Here is a 15,048-nt window from a genome sequence, read left to right on the forward strand (position 1 = left end):
GGTTTTTCGTCCCATCCGAAAGACTAGACAGCTGTCCTTGTCCGCCTCGAAAAGAATAGAGTCCCTATATATGATATAAACGAAGAAAGGGGGTGGGGTGGGGCGGGGGTGGGGGGGGGGGATGAGGTATTTGACATTTTCATGTGGCCTCGTCCAGTCGATAAAACCAGTCAGTTAGTTCAGTCGAATAATCCAGTCGAATAAACCAGTCGAATAATTCAGTCGAAAAGTTCAGTCGAATAAACCAGTCGAATAGTTCAGTCGAATAATCCAGTCGAATAATTCAGTCGAATAAACAAGTCGCTCAATATTAAGCAGCGGTGGCAGCGGGCTAAGATAATATAGTAGCAAATCATGCTCGTAGCCATAGCTGAAGGAGCCGGGGGCATGGGGTAGGGACCGGGGGGCTTCCCAACTAGTTTCAAGAAATGAAAAGAAATGAAATGGGGTTTAACGTCCTTCTGTTCTGCTTGGAACTGGGCTAATGAAGACGGGCAGACGCCATACACTGTGCGATGAGGGAAATTTTGCCCGGACAGCGGCACTACGGCCTACTCTTATATCGAATTCCATCTGTCAAAGGGATCTTTTACGTCCACTCCAATGTAGACACGGGACCTCGGTTTTTCGTCCCATCCGAAAGACTAGACAGCTGTCCTTGTCCGCCTCGAAAAGAATAGAGTCCCTATATATGATATAAACGAAGAAAGGGGATGGGGTGGGGCGGGGGTGGGGGGGGATGAGGTATTTGACATTTTCATGTGGCCTCGTCCAGTCGATAAAACCAGTCAGTTAGTTCAGTCGAATAATCCAGTCGAATAAACCAGTCGAATAATTCAGTCGAAAAGTTCAGTCGAATAAACCAGTCGAATAGTTCAGTCGAATAATTCAGTCGAATAAACAAGTCGCTCAATATTAAGCAGCGGTGGCAGCGGGCTAAGATAATATAGTAGCAAATCATGCTCGTAGCCATAGCTGAAGGAGCCGGGGGCATGGGGTAGTGACCGGGGGGCTTCCCAACTAGTTTCAAGAAATGAAAAGAAATGAAATGGGGTTTTAACGTCCTACTGTTCTGCTTGGAACTGGGCTAATGAAGACGGGCAGACGCCATACACTGTGCGATGAGGGAAATTTTGCCCGGACAGCGGCACTAAGGCCTACTCTTATATCGAATTCCATCTGTCAAAGGGATCTTTTACGTCCACTCCAATGTAGACACGGGACCTCGGTTTTTTGTCTCATCCGAAAGACTAGACAGCTGTCCTTGTCCGCCTCGAAAAGAATAGAGTCACTATATATGATATAAACGAAGAAACGGATGGGGTGGGGCGGGGGTGGGGGGGGGGATGAGGTATTTGACATTTTCATGTGGCCTCGTCCAGTCGATAAAATCAGTCAGTTAGTTCAGTCGAATAATCCAGTCGAATAAACCAGTCGAATAATTCAGTCGAAAAGTTCAGTCGAATAAACCAGTCGAATAGTTCAGTCGAATAATTCAGTCGAATAATCCAGTCGAATAAACAAGTCGCTCAATATTAAGCAGCGGTGGCAGCGGGCTAAGATAATATAGTAGCAAATCATGCTCGTAGCCATAGCTGAAGGAGCCGGGGGCATGGGGTAGGGACCGGGGGGCTTCCCAACTAGTTTCAAGAAATGAAAAGAAATGAAATGGGGTTTAACGTCCTTCTGTTCTGCTTGGAACTGGGCTAATGAAGACGGGCAGACGCCATACACTGTGCGATGAGGGAAATTTTGCCCGGACAGCGGCACTACGGCCTACTCTTATATCGAATTCCATCTGTCAAAGGGATCTTTTACGTCCACTCCAATGTAGACACGGGACCTCGGTTTTTCGTCCCATCCGAAAGACTAGACAGCTGTCCTTGTCCGCCTCGAAAAGAATAGAGTCCCTATATATGATATAAACGAAGAAAGGGGATGGGGTGGGGCGGGGGTGGGGGGGGGATGAGGTATTTGACATTTTCATGTGGCCTCGTCCAGTCGATAAAACCAGTCAGTTAGTTCAGTCGAATAATCCAGTCGAATAAACCAGTCGAATAATTCAGTCGAAAAGTTCAGTCGAATAAACCAGTCGAATAGTTCAGTCGAATAATTCAGTCGAATAAACAAGTCGCTCAATATTAAGCAGCGGTGGCAGCGGGCTAAGATAATATAGTAGCAAATCATGCTCGTAGCCATAGCTGAAGGAGCCGGGGGCATGGGGTAGTGACCGGGGGGCTTCCCAACTAGTTTCAAGAAATGAAAAGAAATGAAATAGGGTTTTAACGTCCTACTGTTCTGCTTGGAACTGGGCTAATGAAGACGGGCAGACGCCATACACTGTGCGATGAGGGAAATTTTGCCCGGACAGCGGCACTACGGCCTACTCTTATATCGAATTCCATCTGTCAAAGGGATCTTTTACGTCCACTCCAATGTAGACACGGGACCTCGGTTTTTCGTCTCATCCGACAGACTAGACAGCTGTCCTTGTCCGCCTCGAAAAGAATAGAGTCCCTATATATGATATAAACGAAGAAAGGGGGTGGGGTGGGGCGGGGTTGGGGGGGGATGAGGTATTTGACATTTTCATGTGGCCTCGTCCAGTCGATAAAACCAGTCAGTTAGTTCAGTCGAATAATCCAGTCGAATAAACCAGTCGAATAATTCAGTCGAAAAGTTCAGTCGAATAAACCAGTCGAATAGTTCAGTCGAATAATTCAGTCGAATAATCCAGTCGAATAATTCAGTCGAATAAACAAGTCGCTCAATATTAAGCAGCGGTGGCAGCGGGCTAAGATAATATAGTAGCAAATCATGCTCGTAGCCATAGCTGAAGGAGCCGGGGGCATGGGGTAGGGACCGGGGGGCTTCCCAACTAGTTTCAAGAAATGAAAAGAAATGAAATGGGGTTTAACGTCCTTCTGTTCTGCTTGGAACTGGGCTAATGAAGACGGGCAGACGCCATACACTGTGCGATGAGGGAAATTTTGCCCGGACAGCGGCACTACGGCCTACTCTTATATCGAATTCCATCTGTCAAAGGGATCTTTTACGTCCACTCCAATGTAGACACGGGACCTCGGTTTTTCGTCCCATCCGAAAGACTAGACAGCTGTCCTTGTCCGCCTCGAAAAGAATAGAGTCCCTATATATGATATAAACGAAGAAAGGGGATGGGGTGGGGCGGGGGTGGGGGGGATGAGGTATTTGACATTTTCATGTGGCCTCGTCCAGTCGATAAAACCAGTCAGTTAGTTCAGTCGAATAATCCAGTCGAATAAACCAGTCGAATAATTCAGTCGAAAAGTTCAGTCGAATAAACCAGTCGAATAGTTCAGTCGAATAATTCAGTCGAATAAACAAGTCGCTCAATATTAAGCAGCGGTGGCAGCGGGCTAAGATAATATAGTAGCAAATCATGCTCGTAGCCATAGCTGAAGGAGCCGGGGGCATGGGGTAGTGACCGGGGGGCTTCCCAACTAGTTTCAAGAAATGAAAAGAAATGAAATGGGGTTTTAACGTCCTTCTGTTCTGCTTGGAACTGGGCTAATGAAGACGGGCAGACGCCATACACTGTGCGATGAGGGAAATTTTGCCCGGACAGTGGCACTACGGCCTACTCTTATATCGAATTCCATCTGTCAAGGGATCTTTTACGTCCACTCCAATGTAGACACGGGACCTCGTATGTCGTATGTCCGTCTTCATTAGCCCAGTTCCAAGCAGAACAGAAGGACGTTAAACCCCCATTTTATTTCTTTTCATTTCTTGAAACTAGTTTGGAAGCCCCCCGGTCCCTACCCCGTGCCCCCGGCTCCTTCGGGTATGGCTACGAGCATGATTTGCTACTAATTATCTTAGCCCGCTGCCACCGCTGCTTAATATTGAGCGACTTGTTTATTCGACTGAATTATTCGACTGGATTATTCGACTGAACTAACTGACTGGTTTTATCGACTGGACGAGGCCACATGAAAATGTCAAATACCTCATCCCCCCCCCACCCCCGCCCCACCCCATCCCCTTTCTTCGTTTATATCATATATAGGGACTCTATTCTTTTCGAGGCGGACAAGGACAGCTGTCTAGTCTTTCGGATGGGACGAAAAACCGAGGTCCCGTGTCTACATTGGAGTGGACGTAAAAGATCCCTTTGACAGATGGAATTCGATATAAGAGTAGGCCGTAGTGCCGCTGTCCGGGCAAAATTTCCCTCATCGCACAGTGTATGGCGTCTGCCCGTCTTCATTAGCCCAGTTCCAAGCAGAACAGAAGGACGTTAAACCCCATTTCATTTCTTTTCATTTCTTGAAACTAGTTGGGAAGCCCCCCGGTCCCTACCCCATGCCCCCGGCTCCTTCAGCTATGGCTACGAGCATGATTTGCTACTATATTATCTTAGCCCGCTGCCACCGCTGCTTAATATTGAGCGACTGAATTATTCGACTGGATTATTCGACTGAATTATTCGACTGAACTATTCGACTGGTTTATTCGACTGAACTTTTCGACTGAATTATTCGACTGGTTTATTCGACTGGATTATTCGACTGAACTAACTGACTGGTTTTATCGACTGGACGAGGCCACATGAAAATGTCAAATACCTCATCCCCCCCCCACCCCCGCCCCACCCCACCCCCTTTCTTCGTTTATATCATATATAGGGACTCTATTCTTTTCGAGGCGGACAAGGACAGCTGTCTAGTCTTTCGGATGGGACGAAAAACCGAGGTCCCGTGTCTACATTGGAGTGGACGTAAAAGATCCCTTTGACAGATGGAATTCGATATAAGAGTAGGCCGTAGTGCCGCTGTCCGGGCAAAATTTCCCTCATCGCACAGTGTATGGCGTCTGCCCGTCTTCATTAGCCCAGTTCCAAGCAGAACAGAAGGACGTTAAACCCCATTTCATTTCTTGAAACTAGTTGGGAAGCCCCCCGGTCCCTACCCCATGCCCCCGGCTCCTTCAGCTATGGCTACGAGCATGATTTGCTACTATATTATCTTAGCCCGCTGCCACCGCTGCTTAATATTGAGCGACTTGTTTATTCGACTGAATTATTCGACTGAACTATTCGACTGGTTTATTCGACTGAACTTTTCGACTGAATTATTCGACTGGTTTATTCGACTGGATTATTCGACTGAACTAACTGACTGATTTTATCGACTGGACGAGGCCACATGAAAATGTCAAATACCTCAACCCCCCCCCCCCCACCCCCGCCCCACCCCATCCGTTTCTTCGTTTATATCATATATAGGGACTCTATTCTTTTCGAGGCGGACAAGGACAGCTGTCTAGTCTTTCGGATGAGACGAAAAACCGAGGTCCCGTGTCTACATTGGAGTGGACGTAAAAGATCCCTTTGACAGATGGAATTCGATATAAGAGTAGGCCGTAGTGCCGCTGTCCGGGCAAAATTTCCCTCATCGCACAGTGTATGGCGTCTGCCCGTCTTCATTAGCCCAGTTCCAAGCAGAACAGTAGGACGTTAAAACCCCATTTCATTTCTTTTCATTTCTTGAAACTAGTTGGGAAGCCCCCCGGTCACTACCCCATGCCCCCGGCTCCTTCAGCTATGGCTACGAGCATGATTTGCTACTATATTATCTTAGCCCGCTGCCACCGCTGCTTAATATTGAGCGACTGAATTATTCGACTGGATTATTCGACTGAATTATTCGACTGAACTATTCGACTGAATTATTCGACTGAACTTTTCGACTGAATTATTCGACTGGTTTATTCGACTGGATTATTCGACTGAACTAACTGACTGGTTTTATCGACTGGACGAGGCCACATGAAAATGTCAAATACCTCATCCCCCCCACCCCCGCCCCACCCCACCCCCTTTCTTCGTTTATATCATATATAGGGACTCTATTCTTTTCGAGGCGGACAAGGACAGCTGTCTAGTCTTTCGGATGGGACGAAAAACCGAGGTCCCGTGTCTACATTGGAGTGGACGTAAAAGATCCCTTTGACAGATGGAATTCGATATAAGAGTAGGCCGTAGTGCCGCTGTCCGGGCAAAATTTCCCTCATCGCACAGTGTATGGCGTCTGCCCGTCTTCATTAGCCCAGTTCCAAGCAGAACAGAAGGACGTTAAACCCCATTTCATTTCTTTTCATTTCTTGAAACTAGTTGGGAAGCCCCCCGGTCCCTACCCCATGCCCCCGGCTCCTTCAGCTATGGCTACGAGCATGATTTGCTACTATATTATCTTAGCCCGCTGCCACCGCTGCTTAATATTGAGCGACTTGTTTATTCGACTGAATTATTCGACTGGATTATTCGACTGAATTATTCGACTGAACTATTCGACTGGTTTATTCGACTGAACTTTTCGACTGAATTATTCGACTGGTTTATTCGACTGGATTATTCGACTGAACTAACTGACTGATTTTATCGACTGGACGAGGCCACATGAAAATGTCAAATACCTCATCCCCCCCCCACCCCCGCCCCACCCCATCCGTTTCTTCGTTTATATCATATATAGGGACTCTATTCTTTTCGAGGCGGACAAGGACAGCTGTCTAGTCTTTCGGATGAGACGAAAAACCGAGGTCCCGTGTCTACATTGGAGTGGACGTAAAAGATCCCTTTGACAGATGGAATTCGATATAAGAGTAGGCCGTAGTGCCGCTGTCCGGGCAAAATTTCCCTCATCGCACAGTGTATGGCGTCTGCCCGTCTTCATTAGCCCAGTTCCAAGCAGAACAGTAGGACGTTAAAACCCCATTTCATTTCTTTTCATTTCTTGAAACTAGTTGGGAAGCCCCCCGGTCACTACCCCATGCCCCCGGCTCCTTCAGCTATGGCTACGAGCATGATTTGCTACTATATTATCTTAGCCCGCTGCCACCGCTGCTTAATATTGAGCGACTGAATTATTCGACTGGATTATTCGACTGAATTATTCGACTGAACTATTCGACTGAACTATTCGACTGGTTTATTCGACTGAATTATTCGACTGGTTTATTCGACTGGATTATTCGACTGAACTAACTGACTGGTTTTATCGACTGGACGAGGCCACATGAAAATGTCAAATACCTCACCCCCCCCCACCCCGCCCCACCCCACCCCCTTTCTTCGTTTATATCATATATAGGGACTCTATTCTTTTCGAGGCGGACAAGGACAGCTGTCTAGTCTTTCGGATGGGACGAAAAACCGAGGTCCCGTGTCTACATTGGAGTGGACGTAAAAGATCCCTTTGACAGATGGAATTCGATATAAGAGTAGGCCGTAGTGCCGCTGTCCGGGCAAAATTTCCCTCATCGCACAGTGTATGGCGTCTGCCCGTCTTCATTAGCCCAGTTCCAAGCAGAACAGAAGGACGTTGAACCCCCATTTCATTTCTTTTCATTTCTTGAAATTAGTTGGGAAGCCCCCCGGTCCCTACCCCATGCCCCCGGCTCCTTCAGCTATGGCTACGAGCATGATTTGCTACTATATTATCTTAGCCCGCTGCCACCGCTGCTTAATATTGAGCGACTTGTTTATTCGACTGAAGTATTCGACTGAACTTTTCGACTGGTTTATTCGACTGGATTATTCGACTGAACTAACTGATTGATTTTATCGACTGGGCGAGGCCACATGAAAATGTCAAATACTGAAGCGACTAGATACTATGCTGTCATCAGTTTTATGCATCGGACACAGACTTAATTCAAGTTGTTTATATTAGTACGGCCATTGTTTTCAGTTGATGACGTCAGTCGTTGACCCTTAACCCTAGATGACGACCTTACTCGCAAAGAGAGGTCAACACGTTGTTTAGGGTATTGCTATTGGAAGGAAAATCTCAATAAAATTGTGACTTCAACTGTCAGATTTGAACTTGGGGGAAAATAATCAAAATAGACAAAAAACGATGTAATCATATTTGAGTTAGTGCGTTTTTTATTTCAGTCAAACAAACTATTCCCAAATTTTAGCCCATCCATCGACCGAGTTTGTTGACTGGAAATTCTAGTGGTACTTAGGGGTAATTGTGTTATGTTTGGTAAGTTGTAAACAAAATGTTTTGTATATGTTATAGTTTAAAACAAAAATATTAAATGCATTAGAGCTATGGCATTGGGTCTGAACAAAATAAGGAGTTTTGATTTATATATCATGCGAATCACAAATTATTAATACTTCCAATAGCGATGCCAAATAACGAGTTTTGAAATACCGGTACACAAAATGTCTCTACTACTCAAATGACTATTTCACTGCAGCAAGTGTCAACTATATATTTTGATTTAATAATCTGTAAAATTCTGAAAAAATATTGAATATTAAAAAAGTTATGACATTTTTAATATTGCGAATTGGAGACACTAAATTACAGCATTTTTTAAAATTGCAAAAAAAACTGACCGAAGCTAATATCTCAGAAATTATAAAAGGGTAGAGAGAGAGAAATCGGGTTTAACGTCCACTCAACACAAACTAGGTCTTTTCGGGACTAACAAATGGTTCAATTTTATTTCAATAATTCGTGTATGTGGTCTTTAGCAGTGGGAGGAAACCGAAGGACCCGGAGAAAAGATTATAAAAGGTAGATCTATGAAACTTGCAGAAATTGAAGTTCAAGATCTACCTGATCGAATCAAACTATCCCGAGACAGTTCAGTTATATAGTTTTTGTGATACAGACTCTCAAAGTTACGACCAAGACCATTTTCGTTAAAGGTCACATCAAAAAATTGACATAACGGTTATTAACCAACCACATAGAAATCCCAGAACTTTGAAATCTTTACCCAATCTGTTTCTTGGTGTAATGAATACACACAGAATGTTTTTATATTGTTATCTTGTTTATTTATTTGGTGACAGCTACTTTAAATGTCAAGGTAAAACAGGGAGGTAACGGGACACTGCTGAAAAGAGGTTATGAAATTTTCAGTCTTGTATAAATGGTACACAGGTTAATAATAAATAAAATACATTATTATATGTATATATATACACTCAAAAGACACACATAGTGTTCATTTTGTAAGTGACAGCTATTCAGTTGCCAAAGAATAGTTGAATAGAGATTCATTATATCATTACCTTGACTAAGTTCGATGGTGAGAATTTTCTGCTTAGGCTAAGGAGCGATAAGCAATTTGATTGGTCAAGGCTTTGGAACATAACAACTCGCTGCTTTTAACTGAGGTAGAATGTTTAAACTTGATGTAGATGTTCATTAGGTGAATGTCTTGACTGAGGTCAATGATTAACATTTCAAGCTGAAGCTTAGCAGAGCTAATCAATTTCATTGGTCGAAGCTTTGGGACAAGATAATCTTGATTCTATCTGATAGAGAGTGATGTAACTTAGTGTATAGTTTGATGGCTCGATACTTTTGAAAAAAATAAATGTGCGATTAATTAATATGTGTCATCTATTTATTTTGAGATTTCGGCGGGGACATCAGCCTCACTGTTGGCTTGTTTAAGTATAAGTGTGTGATTGTGTTGTATAAAAACTATCAAACCTGTTTTGAGGACAGGTTTAGTGTTTTTATTATTTTTTTAGCAACATGTCTCTTGACAATGCCAATCCCATTGTGTATCAAAGATCTGGAGCAAGACAGATTTCAGCAGCAGATGAAGATGATACTGTCATTGATGAAATTGATGACAGAGAAGTCTATGATATCCTTTCCCTGACAGAATAAAAAAAAAACCAGGCTATGTCTTTACCACATGAATCGCAATTTCCCTTGTACCAGTATGGTAGTAGATTTATTCTAAAACCATAATGATGATTAGCTTCATCTGTAGTAGCCTATATAAGGGACATCGTAGTATGCTGGATGGGAAGGAAATATCAATTTTAATAAATGAAGACTATCTGATATTTGTATTTGGGCTATAAATTACTTTTCATAATTGATAGTGGTGGAAATGGTAAAATAAATTACCAGTACCTCAGAAACGGATAACATTTGGTTATTGGTAATGGTAGCCTCTTCAGGACATATCATTCATAGTGAGCCTATATATCCAGGCATTCCAAAAGTCTTGATAATTTTGATTACAACATTACCTTGTATCTTCACTAACCATATAGTTGACAGTGTGGGCTAATGACAATAATACATGTAAATTGAAATTAATGTAGCATAATTTATTTTGAACCATTTCTAGAAATTTAAAATCATAAAGTCAATTTGTAATATTACATTAGCATTGGGTTAACAGTGATGCCAATTTAAATGATATTTATGGTTCTGTGGGCAATATTTACACTATTCTGAAACTGATTCCTTAACTTGTTAACATCTTATCAGATCAATAAATGATCCAGAACACCCTTTAACGCTTGAAGAACTAAATGTAGTGGAACATGCTAATGTTCATGTAAGTAGAAATTCATATTTCATTATGCAGACATAAAATGCTTTTTCATACATAATTTTACTATCAATTCTGGATTCTGAATTTTCAGGGTCAGATGTATTTTAATCCTTTAGATACCATACTCAAAGATTGTAAATGATATCGACTTACTACGGTATATATTCTAGTGATTACATATATCTCTTGGAGTTAATTTTCAACGTGCATCTTATTAACGATACATTATGTAAGATTTAGATAAAGAGCTGGACATTCTTGCTATAACAGTTCAAAAATAGATAATGTGTGCATTGATTGGTTATTATTACCACAGTATTGGTATATTCAAGGTTTAGCCTCGCTTCCCCATTTAAAATTAAATCATTAAATGGCAGAATTGTTTTAATCTAGTATCCGATGGCATCAAGAATTGATTATGATCTTGTCATGGTAATAAATGTCTAATTAATAATTTATATAACATTTAAGGCCTAAAGAAAGACCTGCAATAGGCAAATTAGCTCTTGAATAATAATGTATCCTTAACCTAGCTTAAGATACAGATTAAAGAACCTGTTGTGATGTTCTTACCAGCCATTTCTTAAGTCTTTCGTGCTAGATGTATTAGACCATGTGCTATTCTATCAATTATAGCTAGGTACACTGAGGGGCTCTTAATCATATGCTTTTTTATGAGCTGATGCAGTTTGATAATCTAAAAAAAGCCGATTGATAAATCATTAAACTAGCCACTGTTGTGATATCATATTATTATGTTAACAAGGTTACATGTACATAGCGATTTAGAAGAAATGTTTTCAGTATGGTGTCAGCACTCTGTCAAGACCTTATAATTACCTTCCTATGGATTAATTAATTATTTCAATTAAAATATTACAATTAACACACACTATCCCATATAGCAGTATATTAGATTCAAAATTCTATTGTGCTATCCTCTAATTTCTAACTTGTATTCATGTAATTTATAATCCAACTTCTTTATTTGATCAGTGCAAATTTTCTAAGAAAGTCAAAACGTAATTATTTCTATGTCTTTTCCTCAATTGGTTGTCAACTCACAATTATACGATCATAGGTGTCATTCTCACACTTAAGATTCATTTACACAGGAAATAATAACACCATTACCTCCTAATTACCTCCCTTGTTTTCTATTCTCCACCATGGAGTAGCGATATTCAAACGTTTGAAAATGAAGAGGAAAATGATATTTTTGCTAATTTCTCAGCTGGCAATAGTGAATTATAGGATTAATAGGATTATTCTTTAACAAGGTAGGACTGTTTATGGATACCATCTATTTTCAGGCTTTATTTTAATAAATTTTAAAAATATAACTTAAAAATTTGCAATTTCCGCTTTAAGAGTCATGAATAACCCAATAGACCATTAATTTTAACCGAGATATTAAATATTGACGTCCTATAATGCCATCTTCGACTGAATCTGGAGCAAAGATGAAAAAGTCACAGTAGAAAGTGAAAAAACGTAAACAGATTTTTACATTGTTAAATTTTGTCGAGCAACTTTTGTTTTGATACTAATATAGTGATTTTGTGTTATGTAATATTTACAAGTGAAAAATCTCGAAAATGGCCATATTTACCACTTTGACTATGATAATTTTGCCATTTTAACCATGAAATTTTCTCTTAATATGGCAACGATTCGTCTCCATAGTAAAGCGGCAATCAAGTATACATTTTTCGTCTTAATAGAAATAAGATTAAACAGAAATAAAATTTACACTGAACAAATAAAGAAGTTGGATTATACATTTAATTGTCTTAATTTAGAAATTACATGAATAGAAGTTAGAAATTACATGAATAGAAGTTAGAAATTACATGATAGCATGTTAGAATTTTGAATCTAATATATGGCCATAATCCCATTCTTATTACTCATTAGACTATGCTCCGAGATGTCATATCAATATTATTGTAACCCATAACTAATCAAACCATAGAAGGGTAATTATAAGGTCTTGACATACCATGGTGACAATGGCCACTTTAATAGGTCTGTTTATTTTGAAATGTTTTAAAGGTTGATAATAAAAAGAATCAAGTTGCAATATCCTTCACTCCAACCATACCCCACTGTAGTATGGCCACATTGATAGGTCTGTCTATAAGGGTTAAATTACTCCGTTCTTTGCCAGCTAGATTTAAGGTAAGGTAAACTTATCAAAATCTGAGTCTGATCAGAAACAGTTTATTGTTGTTTATGTTCTAGAAAATAATTATATTCTAACGATAATTACCATTAGCAGAATCATTAGCAGAAATGATTATTACTTGTGGCATGAATTTGCTTTTGGTGGGTTGGGGAAATGGCAGGCCCTCATCTGTGTTATAGATATACCAATATTGATACCATTACATAACAACAGTAAATTAAACAAAAGAAGTAGGGGGAAACATACAAAGCTTTGCACTTCATTAACCACTATTTGTGTGTCCACCCACTAATTAATGCAAAACCCTTTTAAAATAATTAAGCATTTGTATAAAATTATTTGTCTCTACAACTATATGATTGATTGAACAATTCATTAGAAATCAACATAAATAATTCCTTATATTTGTAAACATTGTATTATTAGGTAGATGTTCAAATTTCACCAGGTACTCATGCATCAGAAGAAGCAGGCAAGTTACCAATTTTTACATCAGGAATGCTAAAATTATTATCCAAATTCATTTACAGAAGACCTATTTAATTTTCTGTTAATAATGCAACTGAGAACAGACCAACAAGATTTTAAAATGTTGAAAGCTTGAGGTGAATCTGATGGACATACTTTAAGTTTTAAATAATGTCTAGCTGTACTTCTGAGTGTTAAATCAAATATGTATATCAATTCTTAAGAATTTGTAAAGTTTCAATTTATACAGTGTAATATGCTTAAAAACAAAATTTAGATTGGATTTTGATACAATTAATACCCTGGACCATTTGCATATCTTATTATAGTTTAAAATAAATTTTTAATACAAATTTGAACCGATCAAAAAAAAATATTGTCACTAAATAATCATTATTTTGGTGGGGTTTTTTCTTCCAGTGAACAAGCAATTAGCAGATAAGGAAAGAGTTGCAGCAGCTTTAGAGAACTCCCATTTACTTAAAGTTGTAAATGAATGTCTCTCTAATCATGAAAACTAAAACACCAATACTTTACATATTAAACCAGAAAACAATTAATAACTTACTGGAAATAAGTAAGCCTTTCTAGTGACAAGTAATGAATTTGTATGTCCATGGAGGCAGATAATGTATATATGTCACCCAAGACATTCCACAAATGGAGCAGGAGCGATTTAAATGTTTGTGTCATTGGAGATATTTAAGTAATCTACTATATTATTTCATACATATATGAAACATTATTTGGAAACATATTGAGTAAGATCTGTTAAAGACACTGTATAAAACACCACTTACAATGTAGTTTTTCTTTAACTTCTAAGTCATAGTCATTTATTATAAAAAAAATAAAGTCAAAATGATTTGAAAATTCATCAGTTAGTCTCAAAGTGCCAGGTTATCACAAGTCTTCTTCTATTACTGTTTAACGTACTCTTCCACTAAGGTTGTCTTATTTTACTATGTTCAGCACACACGCAGGGGTCTTTCCTGTGGGAGAAACCCGGAGTAAACCCACCAAGTTGAGAAGGCGCCCCTATCTCCAACCCAAATACGCTAGAGCTCGAAGCGTGATACTCTAGACCACTGTTATACATATATACTAAGCAGCAATAGAAACGTCCGGTTGGTATGTTACTCTGAATAGAAGCATTACATAAAACTTGCGAATGTTTTTATTGTATATTTGTGACCACATCTCCAACTTTACCTGAACAATAAGGCTCCTTCCCAAACACAGAATTGAACCCAGGAAATGTTCTCAAAAACGCAACCTGACGTTTGAGATGGTATTGTGTTGTCCATGATTTTCATGTATCTCATGCTGCACGCGCTGCTCACCTGGCCACCAACACCACGGATGATCGCCCCCGAACTGGTAGACCCAGGTTAACCACAAAGCGACAAGACCGCCATGTTGTGCGACACAGGCATCTGAGACAGCACGTCAAACTGTATCAGTACCGATACAGTGCGTCGACGTCTCACCAGAGAAAACATCCATTGTCGTAGATCTTACCGCGGACCGATCCTCAACCCTCGCCATTGACGTGAACCTTCTACAGTTTGCCCAACACCACCAGAACTGGCGACACAGGCAATGGAGAGCTATTCTGTTCACAGCTAATGAGAGTATTGCGTATCAACTGCAGATGACAGGACCAGTATATGGCGTTGACGTGGCCAGCGTTATATCTGATTAATGTGTTCTGGAACGAGACTCATTGGGAGGTCCAAGCATAATTGTTTGGGGTGGAATCGGCCTGAACCAGAGTGGGTCCTGTGGTGTTCCAAAATCTTGGTCCAGGGAGAGGAGGCGGCATCACAGCAGTGCGCTACATCGATCAAGCTCTCAGACCCCACGTCATACAACATTTCGCACGTCATTGAAATAACGTTTACCAGATGACAACGCCCGTGCCCACACCGCCAGAGTTACTTGGAACTTTCTACAGCAAAACGGTGTCCGTTATGCACTGGCCAGCCCTTAGTCCGGACTTAACCCTGATTGAACAT

At 40.4% G+C, this 15,048-nt stretch overlaps 2 protein-coding genes across 2 annotated transcripts in view; one reads left to right on the plus strand and one right to left on the minus strand.

Moving 5' to 3' along the window:
- Positions 1–15,048, minus strand: part of LOC126815424 (uncharacterized) — a 79,359-nt gene that overhangs the window by 19,936 nt on the left and 44,375 nt on the right. The window lies entirely within an intron of this gene.
- Positions 7,971–13,907, plus strand: LOC126815425 (cytosolic iron-sulfur assembly component 2B). The gene is made up of 6 exons (XM_056099755.1): positions 7,971–8,036; positions 9,551–9,669; positions 10,298–10,377; positions 12,430–12,555; positions 12,989–13,034; positions 13,451–13,907. The coding sequence occupies exons 2-6, from the start codon at positions 9,555–9,557 to the stop codon at positions 13,549–13,551; spliced, it is 468 nt and encodes a 155-aa protein (XP_055955730.1). The 5' UTR covers positions 7,971–8,036; positions 9,551–9,554; the 3' UTR covers positions 13,552–13,907.

The sequence above is a fragment of the Patella vulgata genome, chromosome 3, assembly GCF_932274485.2.
Source record: "Patella vulgata chromosome 3, xgPatVulg1.2, whole genome shotgun sequence".
In the NCBI taxonomy this organism is placed as follows: Eukaryota; Metazoa; Mollusca; class Gastropoda; family Patellidae; genus Patella; species Patella vulgata.

Excerpts from the sequence above, each read along its gene's own strand:
- LOC126815425 (XM_056099755.1), top strand. The coding sequence starts at position 9,555 with ATGTCTCTTGACAATGCCAATCCCATTGTGTATCAAAGATCTGGAGCA. Across the intron at positions 10,378-12,429 it reads TGGAACATGCTAATGTTCAT|GTTGATAATAAAAAGAATCA; the intron begins GTAAGTAGAAAT and ends AATGTTTTAAAG. Across the intron at positions 13,035-13,450 it reads TCATGCATCAGAAGAAGCAG|TGAACAAGCAATTAGCAGAT; the intron begins GCAAGTTACCAA and ends TTTTTCTTCCAG.